At 35.4% G+C, this 24864-nt stretch overlaps 1 protein-coding gene across 5 annotated transcripts in view; it reads right to left on the bottom strand.

Moving 5' to 3' along the window:
* Window positions 1-24864, bottom strand: part of WDR7 (WD repeat domain 7) — a 276960-nt gene that overhangs the window by 172873 nt on the left and 79223 nt on the right. For 4 of the 5 annotated variants that reach the window (XM_010961322.3, XM_010961324.3, XM_045521491.2 and 1 more), the window contains exons 18-20: window positions 23654-23752; window positions 21420-21538; window positions 19542-19665 (exon numbers count right to left, since the gene is read on the bottom strand). In XM_010961322.3, the coding sequence (XP_010959624.1) occupies window positions 19542-19665; window positions 21420-21538; window positions 23654-23752 (342 nt within the window). The remainder of the gene's footprint in view (window positions 1-19541; window positions 19666-21419; window positions 21539-23653; window positions 23753-24864) is intronic. The other variant, XM_010961325.3, reaches the window with a different exon arrangement.

The following is a 24864-nucleotide window of genomic DNA, read 5'->3' as shown; positions in this document are numbered from 1 at the left end:
AATAAAATTTCACCATCAGGAAGGGAGTATGTGCGTATCTAGCATTTATTTTCAGGCAGCGGGCTTGAATTTATTGGAAGCAGATCTCTGCGGTGACTGACCACACCGCCCCGCATTCCCCACAATCCTCATGACAGACAGACGGCCGGCCTCGCATTAATTCACTTCACACCACGTCTATCGATCCGCAGCCGGTTCCCCAGTCTCTCCGCACACATTGCCTGTCTGGCTGCCTACAACCACATCAGCACATACACACAAAGGCCAGAGAAAGATAACCTTTTGCTTTCCATTAAAGACACAGTATCCACTTTTCCTTCTCCAGTAACATCAAAAATATAAAATATAACAGTATACATGTCTCAGAGAAAAGTCTTCCTGCAAGAAATGGTTGAGGATATTTATTCCTAATTCTAAGCAGAGATCATTTCAGTTTATCAAAAACAAGTTGGTTTATTAAAGGCCATAGAGCAATGAGAGAAATGAAAAATATACTGAAGAATAAACAAATGTCTTCAAGTCTAAATAAGAACATAATAAGCACTTGGTAATGTAAGTTTTGCTAGTTACTTTTCAAGAAATGAAATACATTTTTTCCTAGTTAGCATTCTGGTTTTTTTGTAAGAAAACTGCTCTCACATGAAATGTAATTATAAACAATTCTGAAAATAACAGAAGAAATACATTTACTGAAAAATACACAAGGAAGAGAGAACACAGGAAGTATACTATATCAACAGAAGGTCAATTAAGAGTATAAAACTTTATTTTTTCCTCTTTCCCAACAAGAACCTGGAAATCACCCATGGTAAAAAAAATCACACCTAATACTTTTAATTCATTACATGCACTTTTTCAAAGATTTCTATTTGATCTGCAGGCTGTGAGCTGACTCAACACCAATTTTGGTTTCAGAAGACACAAAAAAACAAAGATTTATTTTTCAACCAACAACATGTTGAAGAACAAAGGCAGATCTGTCTTGACACACAACTGTACTCAAGCACTTAAAATAATATAAAAATAAAATGAACTTAAAATAATAACCTCTGGATGATTTAGAAACCCAAATTATATATCTCAGAACTGAGTCAAGTACCCTTGAAACTATTTATGAATTTTCTCTTTCTTCTTCTTCTTCTTCTTCTTTTTTTTTTTTTTTTTGCTAGGATTACCCAGGCAGAGGTTATACCATGAAGTAGTAACCAAAAAAAAGTTCACTAAATAAATACAGTACACTAAGCATGCTGTTCTTCATAATCACAATAAAATGCTTTAGAAATCCAAGAAAGGTAAACTGATGAAGGCTGCTAAAGCTAAGGATAGCTTTGAAATAGGGAGTTAGGATTTGGGCTGGGCCTGAAAATGGAAGCGATCTGAGTAAGAGGAAGGCTGGCACTGCCAGTCTGAGTAAAGCACGGCCAGGAGAATGAAGAAGACAGGTGACCACGCCAAGTGCCCTCACTACCTTCCACACTCACGGAGCACCCAGCTACCGCACATGAAGCCTGGGTCATACCAGGTACTAGTCACACCTGGTACTAAGGACACAAAGGTGAGAAAGACACCCTTAGCTCCCAAGCGGCTCGCATGTGAGGTAAGGCGATGCAGACTCATTAGCAAAATTTAAACATGAGAAATAATTTGATCTGTGTTTTAGAAAGACCTGTCCTGAGACAATGTGAAGAATGATTTGGAAGGACTCAAATGCAGACGCAGCAGTAAGACCAGTGATCTTCAAACCTTACTACTTAGAGCCCTACGAGTTCCCTAGGAAGTGCCAGGAGCAGAATAGGGACGTCCACGCTCCCCACTTGTACCTTTGTATTTGTGAGGGTGTGGGTGCAAGCACATTGTACACAAGTTTTCATTTGGAGAAAGGATACCACTTTAAAAAAATGTTTGAGTAAGTCAGAAAGAGAAGGGAAAATACCATATGATATCACTTATATGTGGAATCTTTAAAAAAAAAAAAAGGACACAAATGAACTTATCTGCAGAACAGAGACAGACTCACAGACATGGAAAACAAACTTATGGATATCAGGGGGAAAGGGATAAATTGGGAGTTTGCGGTTTGCAGATACTAACTACTACATATAAAATAGATAAACAACAAGATCCTACTGTATAGCACAACGAACTATATTTAATATCTTGCAATGCTATATAATAAAAAAGGATATGAAAAGGAATATATATGTGTATATATATATGTAGAAATGAATCACTATGCTCTACACCAGAAATTGACACATTGTAAACCAATTATACTTCAATTAAAAAAAAGTTTGAAAACCACGATCTAGATTTTAAGAAAAATAAAGACAATATAAACAGGGAGAAAATCAAGCGTCATTTTTATGGGGTGAGGGTCCGAACAGAGGGAAGGACAAGGAGGGAAGATTAATCAACTTCTTCTGGAATGATGGTTATGCTAGGCAAAGAGGATTAAAAACAAAGGGGGAAAAACACAGGGACTTTACACTTGAGAAACTTAAGAGCCACGTGGAAAATATAAATTTGTAAGTGAAAATACGGTGCGCATCTGAAGAAAAATCAATTAAGTCTGCTTGGGATGCGGTGAGGAAGAGAGCACACGTCAAAAAGAACCTCATGGGAAGGAAATATTTGAGCAGGGTCTTGAAGTATGTATGAGAAGTTGCCATGGAATGGTGCCAACTGAAAAAAATTCTAGGAAGTCAGGACCATACCCTAAAGCACCCTGATGTATCTATAGAAATGGGTAACAGAAGCATAAAAAATGTATGAAGAGGCAAAATGAGGCTAAGAGGACATGTAAAATCAGAGCCCTAAAGGCAGTGAGAAACAGGTGCTAATAGAAAGTATGAAGCAGAAAAGGAGTATGTTTTTATTCTTTAAGGCTCCACTGTGGTACTTGGAGAGCCCAGGTCAACGGGTGGTGAATATGAGCAGAAGATTGCTAGGGCTGGTGGCCATGCAATGACAGTAAATAAGAACTTTAATACTTGAGATTTTAGGATAAGTCAGGGTAACCCTATAACTTTTCTTTCTCATCATCATAGTAGTCCAGAAATTCAGTGTGTATAGAGCCAGAAGTAGCTGTTTGAAGACAATTACGAAGGCACAGAGTTTGATCTATACTTGCAGACAGTCCCCAAAAGGCAACTCAGCCAAGCTGCATGGTATCCTCGTGTGCAATGCAAAGAAAACAAGACAGTGCTAGGTTATCTATTAAATTTAATGATGGATATAAGTGGTAGTTTAACACAGCTCCTAGGATGTAATAAGTGCTCAATAAATAGCATTATTAGGATCATCAATATTATTACCATTGCTTTTGTTATTATTAATCCTGGCTTATTTTTATTATTTTTTTCTCTAGAAGTGATGTATGACCTCCAGTATTCAACATTTTTTTCTATCTGATGAACTCATTTGTCTTTTTTTCCTTTTTTAACTTTTATTAAGCACTGCTTTTAGAACTTTTAGAACTACATTTGCAGACATCTTAGGACATCTGTTTATATATAAGCCACTTGAAGCCAAAAACACTTAGAACAAATATTTACATTTCAAAGAACCAATTCATCTTATGATTACTTCTCTTACTGCCAATAATACACACACACACACACACACACAAGTAAGAAAGCTTTTGACCTCTTAATCTCTTAATACACAATGAATAATTGATTTGAAAATAAAAAACACAAAAATCTTGTCTTATCATCCTAGTAGAAGACACATTTAATTGGCAGCAATATGCTATAAGAGCACACAAAAGGCATTTGTGATAGTCCAACAATTTCTCACAGTAGTAACTTGGACAAATATTGTGATGTGCTCTGATTTCATTATTTGAGAATATTAAGTTCTTCAATGGACAACAAGAAAAATATTTGGATGGATGAAAACCATAAGAAGTATTAAGTATAAATAGTAAGGATACAAGTAGCTTGTGAGACTATAGGCAAAACTCAGAAGTGTTAAGCATGGATAGCAAGCTAATGACCTGGAAGATATGTTATATGTTAAAAAAAAGGATGAAACAGACAAGAATGCTACTTACAGGTAGAAATGAATGGAAAGACCAAGTCATAATATATATAGAAAGCTGTAACCCTCCTGGAAGAAAACATCTGCATGACCTGAGGTTTGCCAAAGAGTTTTCAGCTGACTAAAAGCACGAGTCATGAAAGATAAAACTGATAAATTGGACTTTATCAAAATTTAAAACTTCTGTTCTGTAAATGATACTGTTAAGAAAACGAAAGACAAGCCACAGATTGGAAGAAAATATCTGGAAAGGTTACATATCTGTTAAAGGACTTGTATGCAGTATATATAAAGAAGTCTTAAGACCCAACAATAAGAAAACAAGCAAGCCAAAAGAAAAAACAAAAAAAAAAAGGGCAAAAGATCTAAGAGACCTTTCACCAAAGAGGATATACAGATTGTAAATAACCATGTGAAAACATGCTCAGCATCACTAGTCATTAGGGAAACACAAATTACAATCACATGAGGTATCACTACACATGTCTTAGAATGCCTAAAATAAAATTTTTTTTAAAACTAATTAAATCAAATACTGGTAAGGGTACAGAGCAACAGGAAATATCATTCACTGCTAACGGAAATGCAAAATGTTGCAGCTACTTTGGAAAACAGTTTGAAAGGTTTTTTTGTTTGTTTTTAAATAATTACACTCACACTTACCAAATGACCTAGCAATTCCAATCCCAGGTATTTGCCCAAGTGAACTGAAATCTTATGTTCATGCAAAATCCTAGACATGAATAGTTAATGTGAATAGTTATTGCAGCTTATTATTAACCACCAAAACCTGGAAACAATCCAGATGTCCTTAAATAGGTTAATGGATAAACAAACTTTGGTACAGCCATAAAATGGAACACTATTAGGCCATAAAAAGGAATGAAATATTGACTCGTGCAACAATATGAACCTCAAACATATTTTGCCAAGTGAAAGAAGCCAAACCCAAAAGGCCACCGGTTGTTTAATTCCTATCTGTACAGGATTTTGGAAAAGGCAAAACTGCAGGGACAGAAAACAGATCGGTGGTTGCCAAGGATTGGTGGGGGCGTGACTGATCACAAAGAGGCTAAAGAGGAAATTCCCAAAGTGTCTGAAATATTCTGTATGGTACTGTGATGGTAGATAACTGACTCTATTCATTTAGCCAAATCCCCCAAACCTACACACCCAAAGAGTAAACTTTATTGCATGTGAACTTTAAAAACAATAATAGTGAATTTACCAGAATACCAGGGAACCCAGAATGAACTGCAGACTGTGACAAACGAATATAACAACATTATAAGGGTATGACATAACATCACTGAAGAGTATAAAGAAAAAAAGGAGGTGACCTAAGTAACTCTGGAAAACAGGCCAAAACACTGCTTACTGTAAAGCCAAAGACAGAAAGAACTGTGCACAACTACTGAATTCTAGTTGCTAAGTTGGTTTTTCACAGGTGTATGTGCTAGCAATTCTAACTCACTTTTCTATGTCCACCAGGGTTGACAGAACAAGTCAATCTACTACAGATAATGAGAGTTAGGTTTCTCACACCCAGAGAAAGAAATTACAAATAAGCAAAAGGGGAAGACTAGACTGAATCTGTGGTGGATTAAACAGGATATGCCGGTATCAATTCACACCTATTTTAACACAGAGAGATAGGCAGATACAGAAATAATACAGATATGTGGCCACACATGAGTTAGTATGCACATACACATTTCCTGGTTTTATCCAGTAAGAGGACCTAGAAGCAGAGAAATCCCAGTAGCACTCCTGGCATCCAGATCTTAAGTTTCTAGTACCTCTGTTAAAGGGAGCCAGGCTCCTTGGAGAAATGACTGATTGCTCTAGGATTCACCCAGGGAAATACCAGATGAGTGGCAAGCATGTTCTATAACAGAAAATAAGACAGTTCTTTTAAAAAAAAAAAAATAGGTGGGATCATATCAAAATTACACTGGAATCAACTTAAAAGGGCTCCCTATGGTCAATGCTAGAATAACGTGAGCAACAAATTGACATTACAAAAGGTCTACTCATTCCTCAGTTATGTGCCTGCTAAGGGCTTGCTGCTGGGTCATTTGGGGATAAAAAATAAGGTCCTGGACCTTAGCCCCAAGGAGATCAAAATGCAGTACTTTACTATATACATTTATTTTTATGTAGATTGTGTTGCTTCATTATCATAATGAAACACAAATCATGTCTCAAAATGTAAATATATATTCATACACGGAATATAAAGAAAGAGGCAAAATGATAAACCTTAAAGAAAACTAAGGAAGCAGGTGCATGAAATATGTTTACTTCAGCCTGGAAAGAGGACAAAATGGCATCAAACTGCTGAAGATCTCAACATTCATGCACTGTAATGAGCATAATGCATCTGCAGAAGCACATCATTATTCCATTGCATTACACTGATTAAATCTCACAATTCATTTTAAAGACTATTCATATCTAGCCAATGATTTAGAGGAGGATGGAAAGTTGAATTAACTACGAGAGCACCAATCATTGCCTCTGGCAGAGCTTTTAAAGAATTAACTTGCAAACAAAGTTATAAAAAGAATGAAAAATGAGTCAGATGAGTACTAAGATAGTGAAGAAACTACAATGTGCAGAGAACATTAACTTTCTTTTTTTAAAACTCAATCCCACAAAAACAAAAATTTAAATATGTTTTTAAATGAAGCAGCCACTCAGAAGAGAAGTTGCATTTTACACCCCTTCTCCCACTAGTCTGGCAGCAGGGGGCTGCTGAGGGGTGAGGACCTACCGGGGAAGGAAATACGGAATCACTAAAAAGGAACTATCATTAAAGAACCTTGAGAAGATTAACAAAAGTAGATCAACTACTCTTAAAGAGAATGCCAACAATAATGAGTTGAGCTTTAAAGAGGGTAAATAAATGATCCCAATCCACTTGGTGTCATGAGAATTCAGGATATCTGATTTTGCAAACACTCCACCCTCACCCTTAATTTCCCTTCAATTGTTCCACAGCACGACTTAAAAATATGTTTAATTCTTTCTGCATAAATATGTATATTTCCACACGTTATCAGGCTGGCTTATATGTTCTTTTCAAACGCTCCCTACAGTGACAAAAATAACACAGAGGCCAATATATAAAAATATGTTTGGTATGTACCAAGCATTTTTCTAAGAAGTCCTTTACATATTAATGCTTCATTAAATGTTACATGAAACATATACATAAATACATTATAAACATCTTAGTATTTTCAGCTCTTTTTTAACTTTCACAGCACCTAGCACCTAAGATATTGCCCCAGTACTGATAGTTTTTGAGTATTTGTAACATGTATTTAAAAATCACAGTTGTGATGAATAAGTAGAAACAAAATAGCTGATATAAAGAACACAAATATGTGATCTCAATTAATATTTAATTAAGATACTGTCATCCTGCGCCATCTTACCCTTCTCATTCACTTCCATTGCACAAAGAGAAATTCTCAATTTATATAAAATTAAAATGGATTTCGATAGTTCAAACTGTTCAAACTTACAAAAAGTTTTAGTATTGCCTTCTGAATACATCTCTTTGACATTAAGCCCTGGCATTTCCATATACTGTGATCATGGTCCAGCTGTTAACACGTCAGTGCCCTTGGCTCTGCGGGGCACCTCCACAGCCTGTACTATCTCTGTCATAGCTCTTACCACACTGTTTTATTGCTCATTTGATTACCTGCCTTCCTAATAACAGAGACAATAAGCTCCATGAAGACAGGGACCATGACTAGCTCATGCATCAGTATGTTCCCCTGGGCCCACGGCTATGCTTAGCACTTAATAAACAGTTGCTGAATGAGGGAGGGAAGGAAAGACCAAACATATCTGTGATAGCCAGATTGATGAGAACATTTACTTAAAGTGGTTTTTAATCTTTTATTATTTAAATAGGCAGAGCGTTCATAAAGGAAGTTTTAGCATATGCTCTATGTATGATACCTATTTTATATAGTCTTATTAACATTAAAAAGTCTATCACACACATTACATAATGTATATGTTAAGAAAAATGGTTTTCTTAAAAGAAGCAGGAAATACTAAATGCAAAAGGAAATGAACCAGGTAATTTAATTTTACATAAATACCACTGAAAAATACTACCCTCTCACCTGCTGTGTCCTCCTCAGCCACGTAAGCATTCACACATTATCTCTTACAAATGTAATTGGAGAGAAGGCAACAAGTTCACCATTTTTGATTACTCTGATCCAGGCTGTCTTCACTTCATCACCACTGATATTTTACATTGTAGTCTGGGGAGAGGGCGGGGGTCTTGTTTAGCAGCATCTCTGGCCTCTAACCACTAGATGCCAGTATCACACCCTCTCTCTGTTGGGACAAAAATGTTTCCATGTGTTGTCAAATGTAGGGGTGAGGAGTGTGCAAAACTGCTCTGGGTTAAGAAGCAAGGCTCTAGTCTAATGATTGTGAAGCTCCTAGTCAAAACCTCCAGCTCAGGTGAAGTGAGACGTTTTATCCAAAGGGATCCGATCAATAGCAACTCTCCCTGCCCCCCATCCTATAATCACTATTACTATTCCTGGCATATTTTCAGACAGATTGGTAAAAGTTTATTCTGATGAATCCACAGGATGAGATTGTTTCTTTGGGAATGGAGATTGTCTATTACGCTAATGAAGGGATTAGCACCTTGAGAATGATCACCAACCTGGTAAAGAAATTTGAAACTGGAATATTTTAATGTATTTAGTCTTCAGTCATAATTAATTGCTTCTTCCCCTTTTCCTATGTATCCTATTTATATCTGTTGTGTGTCAATTATATTTTTAAAACTGTGTGGAACTAATTAATTATCAATCAGAAGATGAATCCCTAAATTTTCCATGTATTTCCAATAAACTACTAGAGAGCGATTTTTTTCTACTATATATAAGACTTCCACTATTTAGGTTCAAACAAAGGGAAGGGTCTTCAATCCTTCAGGGTACAATTGCAGTTAGATTTCTTTCCTCTTTCTGTAATTAAAAAACAAGAACAAAAGCAAAAAAAACTTCAAACTACTTTAAGAACTACAGTAGAAAATGTAGAGATGATCTTGATTTTCTTATCTTTCCTTTTAATTTCTTTTCATTTTATGCATTAACTTTTAGATCACTCATTAGTACATTTTAATCTAATGAAATTAAAGAAAATGTAAAAGCACTAGCACATTGCATGAATTTAATAGATATTTGATTTTTTTTTCTTCTTTTGTATTATTCAACACAATTACTGAGACAAAGCTATTCTCCTGTAAATCTGGTAATAGATGACAAATTAGATAATCACGCCTCATTTTAAGTAGTAAAACACTATTAAGTATTTTAGTGGAAATTTAAATTTTAGAAATATTAGCATATTTCAAGTAAAATCCCACCAGATGATCAATATAGAAATCTTTCTATACCAGCTGAGTTTTTGTTGAGTCTTCTAAAAAGGATGAGTTTCAAATCAGCAGTCTTGGACAAACACACATATCAGATATATATCTGTGGTTCAAGGTCCTCCATTTTTAAAAGAAAAGTAACTAGATTTACTTCCCCAAAGTCATGAGATCACCTGAGTAGGGAGAAGGGAGAATGAGATGGTGGGGTAATAGAGAAATCTTCAAGTGGAGACAGAAGAGACAGATACTCTCCCAGTTATCTTAAGAAGAGGCACCACTTCCAACGGCACTACGGGTATAGGTATCCTACCAAGCCCCCCAGCGGGAAGAACTGTAGAACACATGTGAATTGCACAGACATATAAACTCCACTGACACATAATATATCCTATAATCTGTATGATTCTGGTTATAAATACATTCAATGAGTTAGCCAAATAGTACAGTTTCCATTTCTAAAAATGGAATTAAACTAAAAAAATTTTACCTTCAAAATACAGAAACTCATTATTAAGCATTATGTAACCTTTTTATAGTCACAGTTCTTATTTAACATTGTGTTGGAGGTGTTAGGTAATACAATTATATAGAAGAAAGCAGTCAGAGGCATAGTAGTTGGAAAAAAAGGAAAGGCTGTCTCTATTTCCAAAGGATATAATTATGTAAATCTGAAAACCCCAAAAAACCAATGGAAACACATATAATCTGCAAGAAATTTTTATAATAGTATCAGGTTACATAACCAATAAAATCAATAGCATTTCTATATACAAACAAAAACCAGTTAAATGTTACAATGGAAGAACAATAAAAGTTAACTACATAACTAACAACCTAACACATATCTAAAACTATATAAGGAAAATTTTAATGTCCTGAATGACCAAAAAGTGGACTTGAATAAATTAAAAGGCATACTATATTCTTGGATATAAATTCAACATTATAAAAATATTAGTTCCCCCTAAGTTCATTTATAAATTAAATGGAATCCCAATGAACATGCCATCAGGTTTTTTTTCCCTCCTAAAGCTAAACAAGTTGATTATAAAGTTCCTTTGGAAAGACAAATGAGCAAGAACAGCCAGGAGAAGCCTCAAAAAGAAGGGCTTGAGCCACAATTACTAAATATTAAAACATGAATTACCTATAGGCCAATGGAACAAAGTAGAAAACAGAAAAAAATGCACATAGAAACTTCATATAGTAAGTACTTTGGAGATAAACAGATAGCCATATGGAAAAAGATAACAGCCATTCTCCACACACATAAGCAGGACCAATTTCAACTGACAGGCAAGGAAAAAAATGGAAATGATAGAAAATATGGGGAATTCCAATAGCAAGGATAACTACCATAGTTTTGCCACAAAATTCTCAAACAATAAGAGAAAGGGTCAATAAATTGGGTTATGAGCAAAAAAAACACCATAAGTGAGAAAGAAAAATAACTGACCAGGAAATATTGAATACATCATAAAATTTTAATCAAATAATCCCATACAGAAGCGAGCCAGAGATAAGAGCAGCAAGACCTTCCAACACCCCTCCTTCCATGGGACTGCCTAACCAAGAATCTGGTTCTGTAGATTAGCTGCTTATCCACCTTTAGAAAAATCCTTTGAAAAACAGTATTTTTCTCCCTAATTCCACCTGACTGGAAACTACTGAGTGAATGAACACAGATTCTTAGTTGAGGAGGGAGTAATATTTAGGAGAATCACCTTTCGAAACTCATCCCGCCTGCCTCTCCCCCTACATCTGAGAATCTCTCTGCTTGAATCTCTTCTCCACGGGCAGTGATGGAACAGAATGCGAAAGGCTTCCGATCCCAAGTGCCCATCCAACTTCTATAGAGGAAAAGAATCCTGGTCACACCTTTACAACAGGTTACACCCAAGATTATGTGGTCAACTTTCAACCCTATGTAAGTATTTTATGGAAAATACCATGACACTTTAGATTAAGACTATAAATGCCCAGTCCTCTACTCATCACCCAGATTCAGAGATTCACTCCTAGTTTAGTTCCTCTGACTTTGTTATTATTTGTTTTAAAGACTCACCGTTGCTTTAGGGGGGAAAAAACCAAGCAAGCGAAAATCAAATCAAAATCAAAACCTGAGTAAGACCTGCTAGCTATCCCTTAGCAGAGAGTAAAGAAAAAGCCTTCTTTACTTCATGCCTGAGACAGAAAAGTATCTCACAAATAAGCTGAATTTATATCTTTGTACCCACAAGCCATACCAGAACTTGCTTAATAATGCTTAATTATTAGAGGGATGTGATTTCATTATATTTCTTAAAATCAGTGGGAATATTCAATTTTTAAGAATCATTCCTCTTCTTCCATTTCCACTGCCCAAAGCTGAGTGTTCTTTAGTCCGAGTACACATTTCATATGTTAAGTCTGTCTTATCATCTTTTCCTAGTAAAATATAAACTTCTTTCATAAGGGTTATAAAAAATAACTGATTATAGAAGACATTAACTGTAGAAACAATTTTTAAAATCAAAGAGCAATGAAATAGGCAATGAAATATGGTTGTTTTCATCTCTAAATCAAGCAAGGAAAATATTTTCAAGTGATGGGCAAGTTTTATAGAACACAGAAAATATGTATAGAAAAATTACAAAAATACTAAGTACTGTTACAGATGACTGGATTGGCATTTAACAGGCTGAAAGAAACCAGATCAATCTCAATCTTGCTGGGGTCAATTCGGGTGCTCAAACCAATAAAACAAATTTTTTTCTTTATGTTTGTGTATTAGAGGTGCTAAAATATTAACCAAGTCTGCAAATGTCATGCACAATGAAACCACTTATAAATATTAAAACACATTTAACATACTTCTTTGTATCAAAATCTGCTTAATAAAAATAGACACTAGATGTAATTAAATCATTGGGACAATATTACTAAGGAAAAATATAAAGTACCATTCTTCCCCACGAAGAGCAGGGAGTGGGAGAGAGAATGAATTAGGCAAACACATTTCAGCATATTTAATCATTTTAGTCCCAGAATTTATAAACAATAGAACAAAATATACCATTTGCTTTAATAATATAAATATTACAGGTAAAATAGGTTCATATACTTTTCTTGTAATAACTTCAAATTACTGTTTTCCTTCCAAACTATAAGGTCTATTGTGCCACATAACAGATCATAAAAAGGCTTTGAACTAAAATATTAAAGCAATGCAATTATATGTAATATCCAGTCAATATAAAGCGATAATAAACTTAGAAGTACGGTTTAAAACTACAATCATCTCACTTCCGATTAAATTGGATTTGTTCATGCATATTCAGTGTCAAGATTTAAAACATCACAAGATCATCAGTTCAGCTTTCTGCTCTGTAAAAGTACACTGAATAGGACTCTATCTGTACCGAAATAACCTGTACTAGAATAAAGAAAATTTATATTCAAAAGCTTACTAGACACTTGTTCTATTACAAAGACATATTCCAGTATTCGTGCGCAGTGTTGTAGAGCACTTTATTTCCATTAGCATTGTACATTTTTGTTCTTCAGCAAATCAGCAAGAGTCTAATGGCACAAATCGGTATCATACTCTTCATTGCAGCTAATATTAGGTCGTTTATTGTGGCAAAGGCCACGAGAACCGCAGCTAAAGGGAGACCAGGCATTTCAATTTGAACATCATTTTGTAAAAAAAACAATGTGCCACAGGTTGAATGAGTTTTTCTTTTACCAGCAGTCTTCACACACTTAAGTACCTTCAACTTCCTACACTAAAGCAGGTAGTCAGGGTACTAACACCTCAAAGAAAGCCAGCCGTGCCTCCTAGGGGCCTTGCCACCAACTGCCACTCTTAGCAGAGTTCATTTCTGCCTTGAAGGGAGGGAGAACAGGAGACTCGTGGAAGGAAAAATGAAGGTGGCATGAGAAAACTGAAATTATTTCAAACCCCTTCTGCTCCACAGGCTTTTCCACAGGAGCCAGGTGACAACCAGTGGTCCCTGAGCGGAATGAGAAGGCAGGCAGCAGGCAAGGGGTCCCACACTTGATGGAACCCCACCCCCACCCCAGTTCCTCACTGCTCAACAAGGAACAACTTACTGAATTTCCTTAGGCTCCACTCCTTGCTTTGTTCCACAAGGTGGAAAACGGCCATGGGGCTCCTGAAACCAGACTGCGGGCTATATTGTTACAGCGTCTGTTACACAGAGGGCGTCATGCTGCGTCCTGTGAAGTGCCTAACCTACAGCGTGACTTGGTAACAAGAGTTTTCTGTTTATTACTTACAAGTCACATCTGAATAACCAATCGATCCAGTAATGCCTTCGGTTTTAATCTACCTCTTTACTAATTTCCAAAACTTGTCAAAAGGATAAAGGAAAATTACAAAAAATATCAAATATCACCTCAAGGAATTCAAGTCATATGAAACTAAAGGATTTTCCTTGAGATAGCTCTGACTGATTAAGGACAAATTTCATTGTTATTCTATTAGGTTAGTAGCCAAATTTAGATAAGTAGAAGAGTTTAGTGCTGTTAAATGCAGGATCAGCCTAAAGTGCTTAAAATTAAGCTCCATAGCTCTGGCACTCTGGAGGGAAAAAGAGGAACAAATCCCTTCAGCCCCAGCGAAACACTACAAACAGATACTTTACGACTAGTGTGCTCTGCATAACATAGTATGTCTCAAGGCAAACCCTTCCTGCCTCACAATATAGAAATTCCCACGGAAGATGAAGTACTTTTTATGTGTATCACTTAGTCATAATTTAATACTTTCCCTCTCCAATCACCATTGTGCAGTCATTCCCAGCTGGCTTTGTGAACAGCTTAAGACAACTATTAACCGAGATTTCTAAGGAAACCTCATACTTTAATTTCAACTGATTCACAAAACAGGCATTAATTACCAAAGGGGTCTCTTTAAAATTATCAGTTCTTCATGAACAACCAAATGGTTTTCCCTTTCTTTCTCCACTTTTTAATCAGAATATTTTCCCCCCCAAGACCTAAGAAAGCAGTCAAGACAGCAGAAAGTGAGGAGCCAACAGGGACCCCACAAAGTGCTTTCACTAAAGATTGGGGACTTCTTTCATCAGAGAGACCCAGTCTCAGCCAATCTACTCTTATTTTAAATTTAACTGAACTAAGTTTGGTAACCTGGCTTCTGCACTCTTCAGAACACTGGAAACAATAAATTAGAAATCAGGACAGGAGCTACTGGGGGGTTGGGGCTGGGGGCGCAAAACAGCCAAGGTAATTGGCAACAATTACTAGACAATTAAGAGAGGAGGAAGAAAAATTATTTTAAACAATAGGATATGAAATGCAAGAGGCACAGCAATCTGTGAAGTTTTATATTCTGAGAAGTCTGCTCTCTTCAATAAGCACAGGGTGGTGATTTTACAGCACAGGCCAAAAACAACAATTCTGGCTACTGAGAAGATGCTCAATAAGCCAGAGACATTTTGAAATATTTCAACAAAAAGGGTTAAATTTTATTTAGAATCTGAGCATCTAATGATTTTAAACACTTAGTTATCTATAAAATCATTCCTTAAAAGACTGTTAGAAAGTTCCAAATAACTGAGGCATATATAAAAAAGAAAGAAGAAAGGAATGCTATGCAGTTCAATGCCTTTCGGTGGGGGGGGAGAAGGGGAGGGAGAGGGGGGACTCACTTAAATCATATTTATCAAACCCCTTCCCTATCCTTTCCCCCATCCTCTCCCCACCAGCAAACCCTGAAAATATCTGCCTAGCAAAGAAGGCACTAATATTTAAATTATTTTTACTAGCTACAATATAGTTTTCCACTACTTTTATAATACAGAGTTCCATCTTACCTTCTTGCATATTGTTGGTCCATCCATATTTGTGCTCAGAATGACCACTACTTTATAATCATCAGAAAAGTGACTTCAGTTCCAGGTTAAAATAGATACTACAGTGTGGCTTGTTGAAAGTCAAACCCCAAACATTTACTATGAGTGTCTTTCATTGAACAAAGAAATCCTATTCTGTTTCCAAGGGGGACAGAAAGACGAGCCTAACCCTGGTAACCTTAACACAAAAGGAAGCTAAAAAGGCAGGGACTCGATAAGAACAAAGGATTGTTCCTTCTGATGACATCGATACATATTAAACACGATGTGTTACACATCTTTTATCAATATCTGAGATGATAAATTTGCAAATTAATACAATACCAGCCATGAGTGCATAAAATTACAACAGCACCCTCTTTAGAAAAGATTTTGATTTATATAATGGTAATAACTTTTATGTGTTTAATGTTTCTGAAATTAAAGGAGGAGATGAGCTACTGTGAGCAAGCAGAACACAACGTACAAGAAATAATTACGCTTGTGACCTCATGCCCTGTAAGGTCACTCTGCATTACAGGCCAAAGGAAATCGGGAACCATCAGCATTTACCTCAGAGCAGTCACCGCCTCGAATGAAGGGCAAGTGTGGGTGTATTTCATAAACTAGCAGGTGCTTGACCTTATAAAAAAGTCAATTATCAAAATGCTACATGTAGAATGTCACAAATAAGAAATAGATAAAATTGGGTTCTGCAAAATACCTTCCCTTCAAAATAAATCTGAGACAACTTATAACATTTTATCTTTACCTGCATTGTAATACAACAGTTTCACAAAGTAACATTAATCTGTCCTTAGAATAATCAGTAGAAATTTTAAAAAATGTTTTGGAACATAAATGTGATTAGAGATACATGGTGAAAAGTGGTAACTCAGAAAATATTTACAATATTTATTTAAGTCACTATCACAAGAGTGTACGTGATATTTATAATTCTGGTCCTGTTACTTGAGTAAGAATTACTGTGCACCTATCCACAAATTTTCTAGCAGAAACTGAGCATCAAAAGTTGTATGTATATGAGATGATGGATATTCACTAAACCTATTGCGATAATCACTTCATAGTATATGTAAATCAAACCATGTTAAAAAAATTTAAGTACATTTTAAACTTCTACACTGATGTATGCCAATTATTTCTAAATAGAACTGGGAAAAAAAAGTTTGCCTCTTGCCTGCATTTGTAAAGGATAAGATGTTCCCTAACAGGTTCAAAGGAGAATTCCATTATCAGAAGCAAAATTCTCCTATCTCTCAATTAGGGCTTGGTTTTTATAAAAATTTGTGAACTGGATTTTCAGTTAAGACAGACTATTACTTCTTTTTCCTCCCCAGTGATCTCTGGTCTGCTGCCAGATTCCCCTGAACAATACAAACTAAAGTGCATTCTGGGGCAGTGACAATAAGGAGAACAAAACTACAGAAACCAGTACAGGAAAGGGAAGGGGACAGCCAGCCAATATGCACTACGTGTATTATGTGCCGTGCTGGATGCTTTACACAGAGTTTCTCCTTTAATGCTCTCAACAGTCCTAAGGAAAGCAACTGGCTTCTGACCCATTGCTTTCCTTAGGCTCTCAGACAAATCTACCAAAGACTCTTATTGCCTAATGTATTGAAATAAAATTCCAGATCCCACTCAATATGACCAGTCGACTTGAACTGTCATCTTAGCACCAGCTCCATATCACCGACTGACGGTGAAGTCAGAGAAAGTTGCTGTCCACTTTAAGCTACTACCCTCGGACTCCAGGTCTCTAAGAGGAAGGGCTATCACAGGCCCATCAGCCCAGGGTGCCATTCTGCTCTTGAGGTAAAAGCATTTTCTCAGTTTCAGACAAACAGCAAACAAAGGGACTCTGAGACCAAGCTCAGACATAAGTTAGGAGCTGCCAATACCGCTTAGGCAATTACTGCATATTTTTCAATGCTTAGATGATTAAATTACAAGAAAAAAATTATCTGATGAAGTGTATTTATGAGATGTATTGCCTAACATTTTACTTAGTGATTAAAAAGATTTCTATGTTAGAGATAGGTTTAAAGCTCTAAAAGAATGCTTTCTCCTGTAACTTGCCAGAATAATCATCTCCTCAGACGTTAATGACAATGGTATAAGCGATGTCACCACAAGCACGTTTATGGCAGGTGTGGGCTGCCCACCAGCTGGCTCCATAACCTTTTGATCCCTTTGGACAGCAAATCTGTTCAACAGCCCTATGTGGTCATTCCTCATTTGTTGTAAGCCTTCTTCTCCTTTCACACATTTAAAATCCTCACTCCTTTATCTTGACATCTTTTTATTAAAGTAGAACACTCTCGATAAAGCAAACTAAAACTAATTTTACACTCAGTCAGTGCAAGAGTTCCACCAATAGATTAATGTATTATAGCAACTGTGGTTAGTGTGCGATGTTTTCATTACATGTAGAATGCCTATTTGGTTATTCTTTGCTAAAATTACAATTTTACAGTAAGTGGTAAGATCAAAATTTTGAGTAAGCTAGCATTCAGCTAATTTATAAAATACTCTAGGATACTGTTACTAAATACCAAGGACTTGAATTTACATCAATGGAAAGGCTTGAACTTGACCTAAGAACAACCTCGTTTGTGTTTATTTAAACAATGATGAGAACCATTCTCTTCTTTCCAGAAAAAAATAAAATAAAATGATATCCACCACCACTGCTAATGGCACCTCTCTTTCCCAACCGTCAAGAATACAACAAGGCACTAATCTTTCAAGTTTTTCTTAGCCCTTTATATGCAACCTGCAATTAAGGTTTAGAATTGCCTTTTACCCTATCTACATTTAGGTCTGGGTCCATATCCCCTTCAGTAATAGCCTTTCATCTACTAAGTCTACTTTAATCCATCTCCCACTGTACACTAGTCCATTCTAAATAAGGATGTCTTAAAACTGTTTCTCAGTATTTCCTTATCTCCACAGTGTTCTCTTTTCAAATAATCTCTAGCAATTTGCTACTTAGTTTCACCTTCAGTCCACTCTACAGTACTATCCTCAGAGTTTGTCTCAAGGATTCACTCATTACATACTCAAAATAACCTTATAAAGTCTTACTACCATCTTCATTGAATCTGCGACAAAGCTGAGGCCGAAAAAGGCTAAGTGTGCAAGGTAGCATACTTAATTAAGTAACCACCATAGTCACCACTGGCAAACACGTGGTAGAGTTGTACCAGTAGCAACAATTATAACCCTTTCTGAATCTTTTCATTTTCCATCTTATACAATCATGTATTGTCTGTCTTGACAAGTACAGTGAATATCTCATTACCAAAAGTAACTAGTATTGGCAAAAGGCCAGTTAAAATGAATGCACCAAAAGCCCAGGACAAATTTTCATACTAGAAAGTTTTTTTTAAAGTTTCACTGAGACTTAAAAAAAAAAAAAGAAACTTATTTTATCTTACACTCAATATAACAGGTTAAAATTTTAACTCAGAATTCTTCTTTAGAAGAGTAAAGAATGAATCAAATAAGTTGGGAATAAAGCATATTTCTTCTAAAAAGAAAAAAAAAATGATAGCACAGTATAACTTTTACTCGATGCACCACTGACCTAGCAGCACAACTGCAAAGGTTTTGTTTTGCAAAAAATGCTCCAAAATTTCAGCAATTTTCCCCATAGACTTTCTCAATCCATTGAAAACATATTCTTCCAAAAGGTCCTTCAGTCAAAATCCTTCCTAATTTTCTCTTTTTTCAATAGGACACTGGTCTAACTCTACCAGATCTTTAGTTCTTAAGGATTCACAATTCCAACTTCTACTTGGAAAGGATCTGCCCTGTATTTGCACTTACATATCATCAGATCAGTGTCTAACAAGATGGTACCCATAATCATAACAATGAAATATGCAGAGACAGATGCTACAGTTAAACAGGGTAGAGTTTTCAATTGGGATTAACTTATAAGGGGTCAGCCCATTGGTGAATATGTTGATATTTACATAACTTTTTCTTTTTTTTCTTCTTTTTTTGAAAATCAAACTCCAAGCTGTAAGGATCCAGAAAATGAATGAGCAAAACTGGAGGATCCCTTATTTTCACTCTAAGGTAAATGACTCACTTTTGTTGCAAGGCAGGAGCAAGCGTATTTCTGAGTTTGGGTATTTTCCTACACATGCGTGAAAAGCTGTGTGGAAAAGCATGAGAGCTCTTACGTGATATGACGTGGTCCATGTACTGGGGTAAGTAAGGAGCCCAGGCATCGATGGCCTCCTTCCGCCCCGCCTGCTCAATTCTTCTCAGCTCAGCCAGAAGAAGGGCTTGCGCGGCTTCTCTGACCTAAGACCACAGATCCAAACGCAAAAAAAAGGTAAGTGGATGAGGTGTTTGAAAACTAGCAAGTTCATAATGAAAGAGAGGTAGAAAATATACAAACCACGCTTATTTACATGAGAAAAATTACTAACCAAACAATGAATTAAGTACTAAGTGGAATAAACTAAATGTGAGCAAGTCAGACATATCAATTAACGATCTCACTGAAAAACACTTAACACTAATACACAGAATAATGTTTGAACATTTAATAAGCTTCAAAAAATGAAATTTAAAACATTCTTGCACTTTAATTTAGCACTTTCAATTCTTTAATTTCCATGAAAATATTATTTAAAAAATCACTGTTAGAACTATTCAATATTTTCTGTTTTAGCCTGAAGAAATTTAACTCTGTCTAGCAAATTTCTATATATTATAATGCTCAAGAGGTACTGTTTACACAAACATATATGGGTCAGTCCACACAATTCATGTATCTCTAAGACAGGCTTAAACAATTTGTTTTCAATAAATGAGCAAATGTGCTGCTATGTAATGGCGTTAGTTCTATAAAAGGAAACTATTTTTCAAAATTGTATTATCTCAATTTTTATTTCAATGTGGCACACACTTTTATTCCGCAGTTTTCGTATAGTTTTGTTTTATTTTGGCCAAGGTGCCACAGGCATGGGTTCAAAGAATCTAGTCAACTGTCAAAGGATGTACCAGTTTATTAACTATTTATAATTGAAGAGATAACTCAGCAGCATCTGATGAGAATTCAAATAAACACTGTTTTTAATTAATTACATTATATCATATTTAATTAATTAATTATAACTGATTTTTGAGGTGAATTCAAATATTCAAATGCAAAACCATGAAAATTTTAGCATGCTGCAGTTCCACTTGGACTTGAGGGAAGAGAGACCAGGAAAGGGACAAAAATATTATCTAAATTTGGCAAATTAAAAATCTTGAGTGAGAGAAACTGCTATAGCTATATGGGTCAAATGCTATAATAAGGAAAATCTCTACAGAACATTTCCAAGTCCCTGTTGATATTCTATCCCAAGCAACATCTAATGCAGCGTTAAGTCCATTAACACAAAATAATAGCCACTGTTTACTGAGCTCGTACCATGTGTCAGGCTCTGTACTCACTGTTTTACTTACATTATCTTATTTGATCCTGACAGCAATCCCATGAGGAATATATTATTATCCTCACTTTACAAATGAACTTCAAATAGGTTAAGTAAATCACCTAGGGTCACAAAGTTAATAACTGGCAGAACTGATATTTAAACCCAGGTCTCTTCTAATTCCAAAGACCTTTTCTTTTTATTATAACATGGTATCTTTCATTGGATGATGCTTATTCACTTAGAATTTGACTGATGTGATTATACCTGAAAGTGCAATTTTGGGGGAGGGGTGTGTGTGTGTGTGTGTGTGTGTGTGTGTGTGTGTGTGTGTGTGTGTGTGTATGGTCTGTACAGAAAGAAATACTTAAGAAACTGTTCCATAAAGTATATAAAACTTTTTTTTATCAAATATTCACTGGATTTTTTTTTATAAAAAAGTAAATAAGTATGTAAGCTGAAACATTACTATTTAGTATAAAAACAAAAAAAATCATGACTCCATTATCTTCTATCACGTAATAAACAGGTGATAAGAAATCAGATAAACATGATATTTCTGTTTCAAATTTAATCTGTCCAATGCCTTTTTAATGTTTTTGTTTGGTATCCATATCACTGTGATATTACCTCCAAGCATCGATCTTGCCATCTCCGAGCCAGCATCTCTAGAAGCGGGGGCCTAAACCTGTCCAGTCCCAGCAGGTCTGGCAGCATAACACAGTGCATGGCAGCCAGCTGACTCCATCCTGTCAAAATGTAACATATTACAAACGCTTTGAACACTCAGGCATCCCCTCATTCAAAGATTTTTCTATATGTAAGTATCCCTAAAACAAAAATAGGAAAATCTGCTAAATTATGTTGTAAATGATTTTAATTTATTATTAGCTATTTTACACAAAGACATATCAAATGTACTTCATCGCTAAATCATGTAACTGGTACTTACAAGAACTCTCCAGGCTTTAAAATAAAAATAAATTTCCACATAAAGCATTTATGAACTCTGAAGGAAAAGCACATTTCTAAACAGTTCCTCTAAAATAAGACATATATTCAGGGATAGGAAAGCAGAGAAATGAACATGTGCTAGAGCTACAGACTTGAAACTACTGTCAGTTAAAAGGGCAGTCACAGATACCCAAAGAGAGGCTCGTGTCCCTCAAGGCCTGGCTGCCTGGTATTGTACCACTCAGCAGAGATAGATGCCTTCCCTTCTCTTCCGAGGGCCTTTAATTAAGGTACTTACTGACCCCTTTTCTTAAAAACTGAATCAGAAGTTTAATCACAATCATAACTGAAATAAGTAAACTAACACCAATTTTGAGAGGAAAACATGAATTCCTACATTGCACAAAAATAAAAACTTGACAACCCCAAATTTACAAAGTTTTAAGCATCATTAACGATTAATGCTAACCTATGGGAATAAAAGTTATTTCTTCCAAAATTCTAATCCACAATATGTAAATAGATTATATAAAGACAACAATTTAAACCGCTGCAAATTTGAAAGCACTAGTATTCAGACATTCTCAAATAATCATTTCAACCCTATTTTAAAGGTGTCCATATTACAAAGTGAGTTATCTGTCACTACAGAACTTTAGCAAATCAATGTTTTGAAATAATCTAAGCTATAGTTTTCTAAAACAACAAAAAACCCCACCATAAAACTCAAAATGTTTATAGAGACTGTTAAAAAGAATGTGAGTGAGAGAAAGAGAAAGCCATCTATGTAAAGATACATCCTCTCAGTAAGGAAATCCTCATCAACTGAGAATATATAATTACATTAATTAAAGTGATGAGCACACACATTTTAGATTATAATTGATTTTCAACAGAGAAATATATATATACACATATACACACACAAATATACATAAGCAAATTACTACCTGGCAACTTCTCAAAGTATTTTAATGTCTCATGAAAGTATGAAGTATATTTATTAGCTAAATTTTAATGTGAAAATGCTTCTCACCATGGTCCACAGTCAATAGCTTATTTCTAAATTGACAAATTACTATTTTTACAATAGCTTAATAAATGTGACCTTAATTATTTTTGCTAAAATTCAGTCCTAACACAGGAAACTTAGGGCAGGTTCATAACAGGGAAACCAAACAAAACAAGAGTTTTAAGTCCCCATGTTTTCTTTCCAAAAGAACAGTACTTAGAACATGGGCTCAAGACCTTATAGATACCATATCATTCCTTCTGCTTGAATAGATTGGTTTTATTGCTTTTTAGTGAAGAGTCAGAATCATTCTAGGTTAAATTTGAGATTTTGTAAATTTCCTCCTTTTTATACTATATAAACTGGAGCCCACAATGCAGAGCGTGGATATAACTCAGAGCTCACAAGTTATGTTACGCTTCCAGTTAGTATAAATAATCCCAGATAGCTCCTGGGGAGTAAAGGTTTGTGGATTCCATTCACATTTTCAGAGCTCCAAAAATACTTTCCCCTCTAACCAGGGCACATAGTGTGTACAGAGGGCAAAGTGTGTCTGTCTCAGAGTAATAATATGTGTAAAATATTTAGCTCTAATACCAGAGAGAGCATGGCAAACATCATCATGAAAACCAATCCCCTGTTTTAATACCTACTTTGTATCAAAGATGAGCATCTCTGCATTCTAGATTACAGGAACATGGTTCACACCAGCCAGAAAAAAAAAACACATTTGTATAACCGACCCTTATCATTACCGTTAGCAAATCAAGTTATAAAATGGAAACTTTAGGATCTCATACATAAAGCAGATGAATGTATAAATTAGATAAAAAGAACATGTCATATTAGAATAAAGCACAGGTTGAAAGACACTTGTTAGGAAGTTTAGAGAGAATACCTTCATTTACTAAGAAACAGGTATGTAAAGCAGGAGTGGAAGCAGGGTCAGAGCCAGAGTGATCAGCATCAGACCGAGCGGAAACGACAGGTGCAGCGACTTGCAGAGGAAAATAGAAGAAAGAAAGGGGAGAGAATTGAGATACAGAGGTTTCTGAAAAAAAAGCTCAGTATTAGTGAAGAATGAAAAACAAAATCGGCAAAATATAGTAAATGTAGAACTGAAAAATGATGTTTTAATCAGAAGAGCATGATCGTTAAGGATTACAGCAGTGAAATGATATATTTCATTAAACAGTGTTCATAGTGTAGCTCAAATTCCTCTTAAAACCAAAATTTATTTAATGTTATAGTTGATAGGTGTGTCAACTAATGCAGAAAACAGCTCTAAAATAATTAAGGCTACAATGAAAAAAATGTCAACAAACACATTAAGAATTTACAAAAATGTAATTCAATGTTTAAAGTGTATCACAGAATGAAGAGTTTATGCTGGTTTTCAGATTGTCAATTACATTTTTCTAATAATTTATTTCCTAACATTATGTCTAAATTATTTTTAATATCTCAAACCAATAATTCACTGAGATCACGTCAATTTTCTACACTCATCTTTTAAGAACTCACTTCAAAATATACCGACTTGTAAATTATACAAAATTGTAAAAATATAACAACTTTAAGTTAAGTTAAATATACTTAACTCTTGTTGGAAGAATCTAACATAGCTCCATCCTTTGGAGTTTAAAAAATATTTTTATGATACAAATGTCTTATATTCTAAAATAATTACATTGAATACTATAATCCCTACAGAACAGATACAACAACCCCTTCCCCCCCAAAAGTTATGTTGCCTGGAAGATGTTCAGCTTAAATTATCACATGAAAAGGCAAAAGGACCGTATGGCTCACACATTCTACAACTGGAGGTCAATGTTAAGATTTAGAGGTCACCATTTGACACTTCCTTCCTATGGAGAAATTACCATATGTCATGCACAAGCATCTTCAAATTAATCCCTCTCCTTTCTTCTGTCATTGAACAGCAATAGGTTTGGGCTCCTGAACAGATTAAGCATTGTCTGCTGAATGATATGTTTGCTTTTCACGCAGTGAAGTTCTTTTGTAACTACAGGACAGCTGCATGAAAACAACTTTTCATAATTTCCACACGAATGCATCATAATGTCAATCAGGCACGTGTGAGGT

Source organism: Camelus bactrianus, chromosome 30, assembly GCF_048773025.1.
Source record: "Camelus bactrianus isolate YW-2024 breed Bactrian camel chromosome 30, ASM4877302v1, whole genome shotgun sequence".
Lineage (NCBI taxonomy): Eukaryota > Metazoa > Chordata > Mammalia > Artiodactyla > Camelidae > Camelus > Camelus bactrianus.
This window is presented reverse-complemented; position numbering and strand designations above follow the sequence as displayed.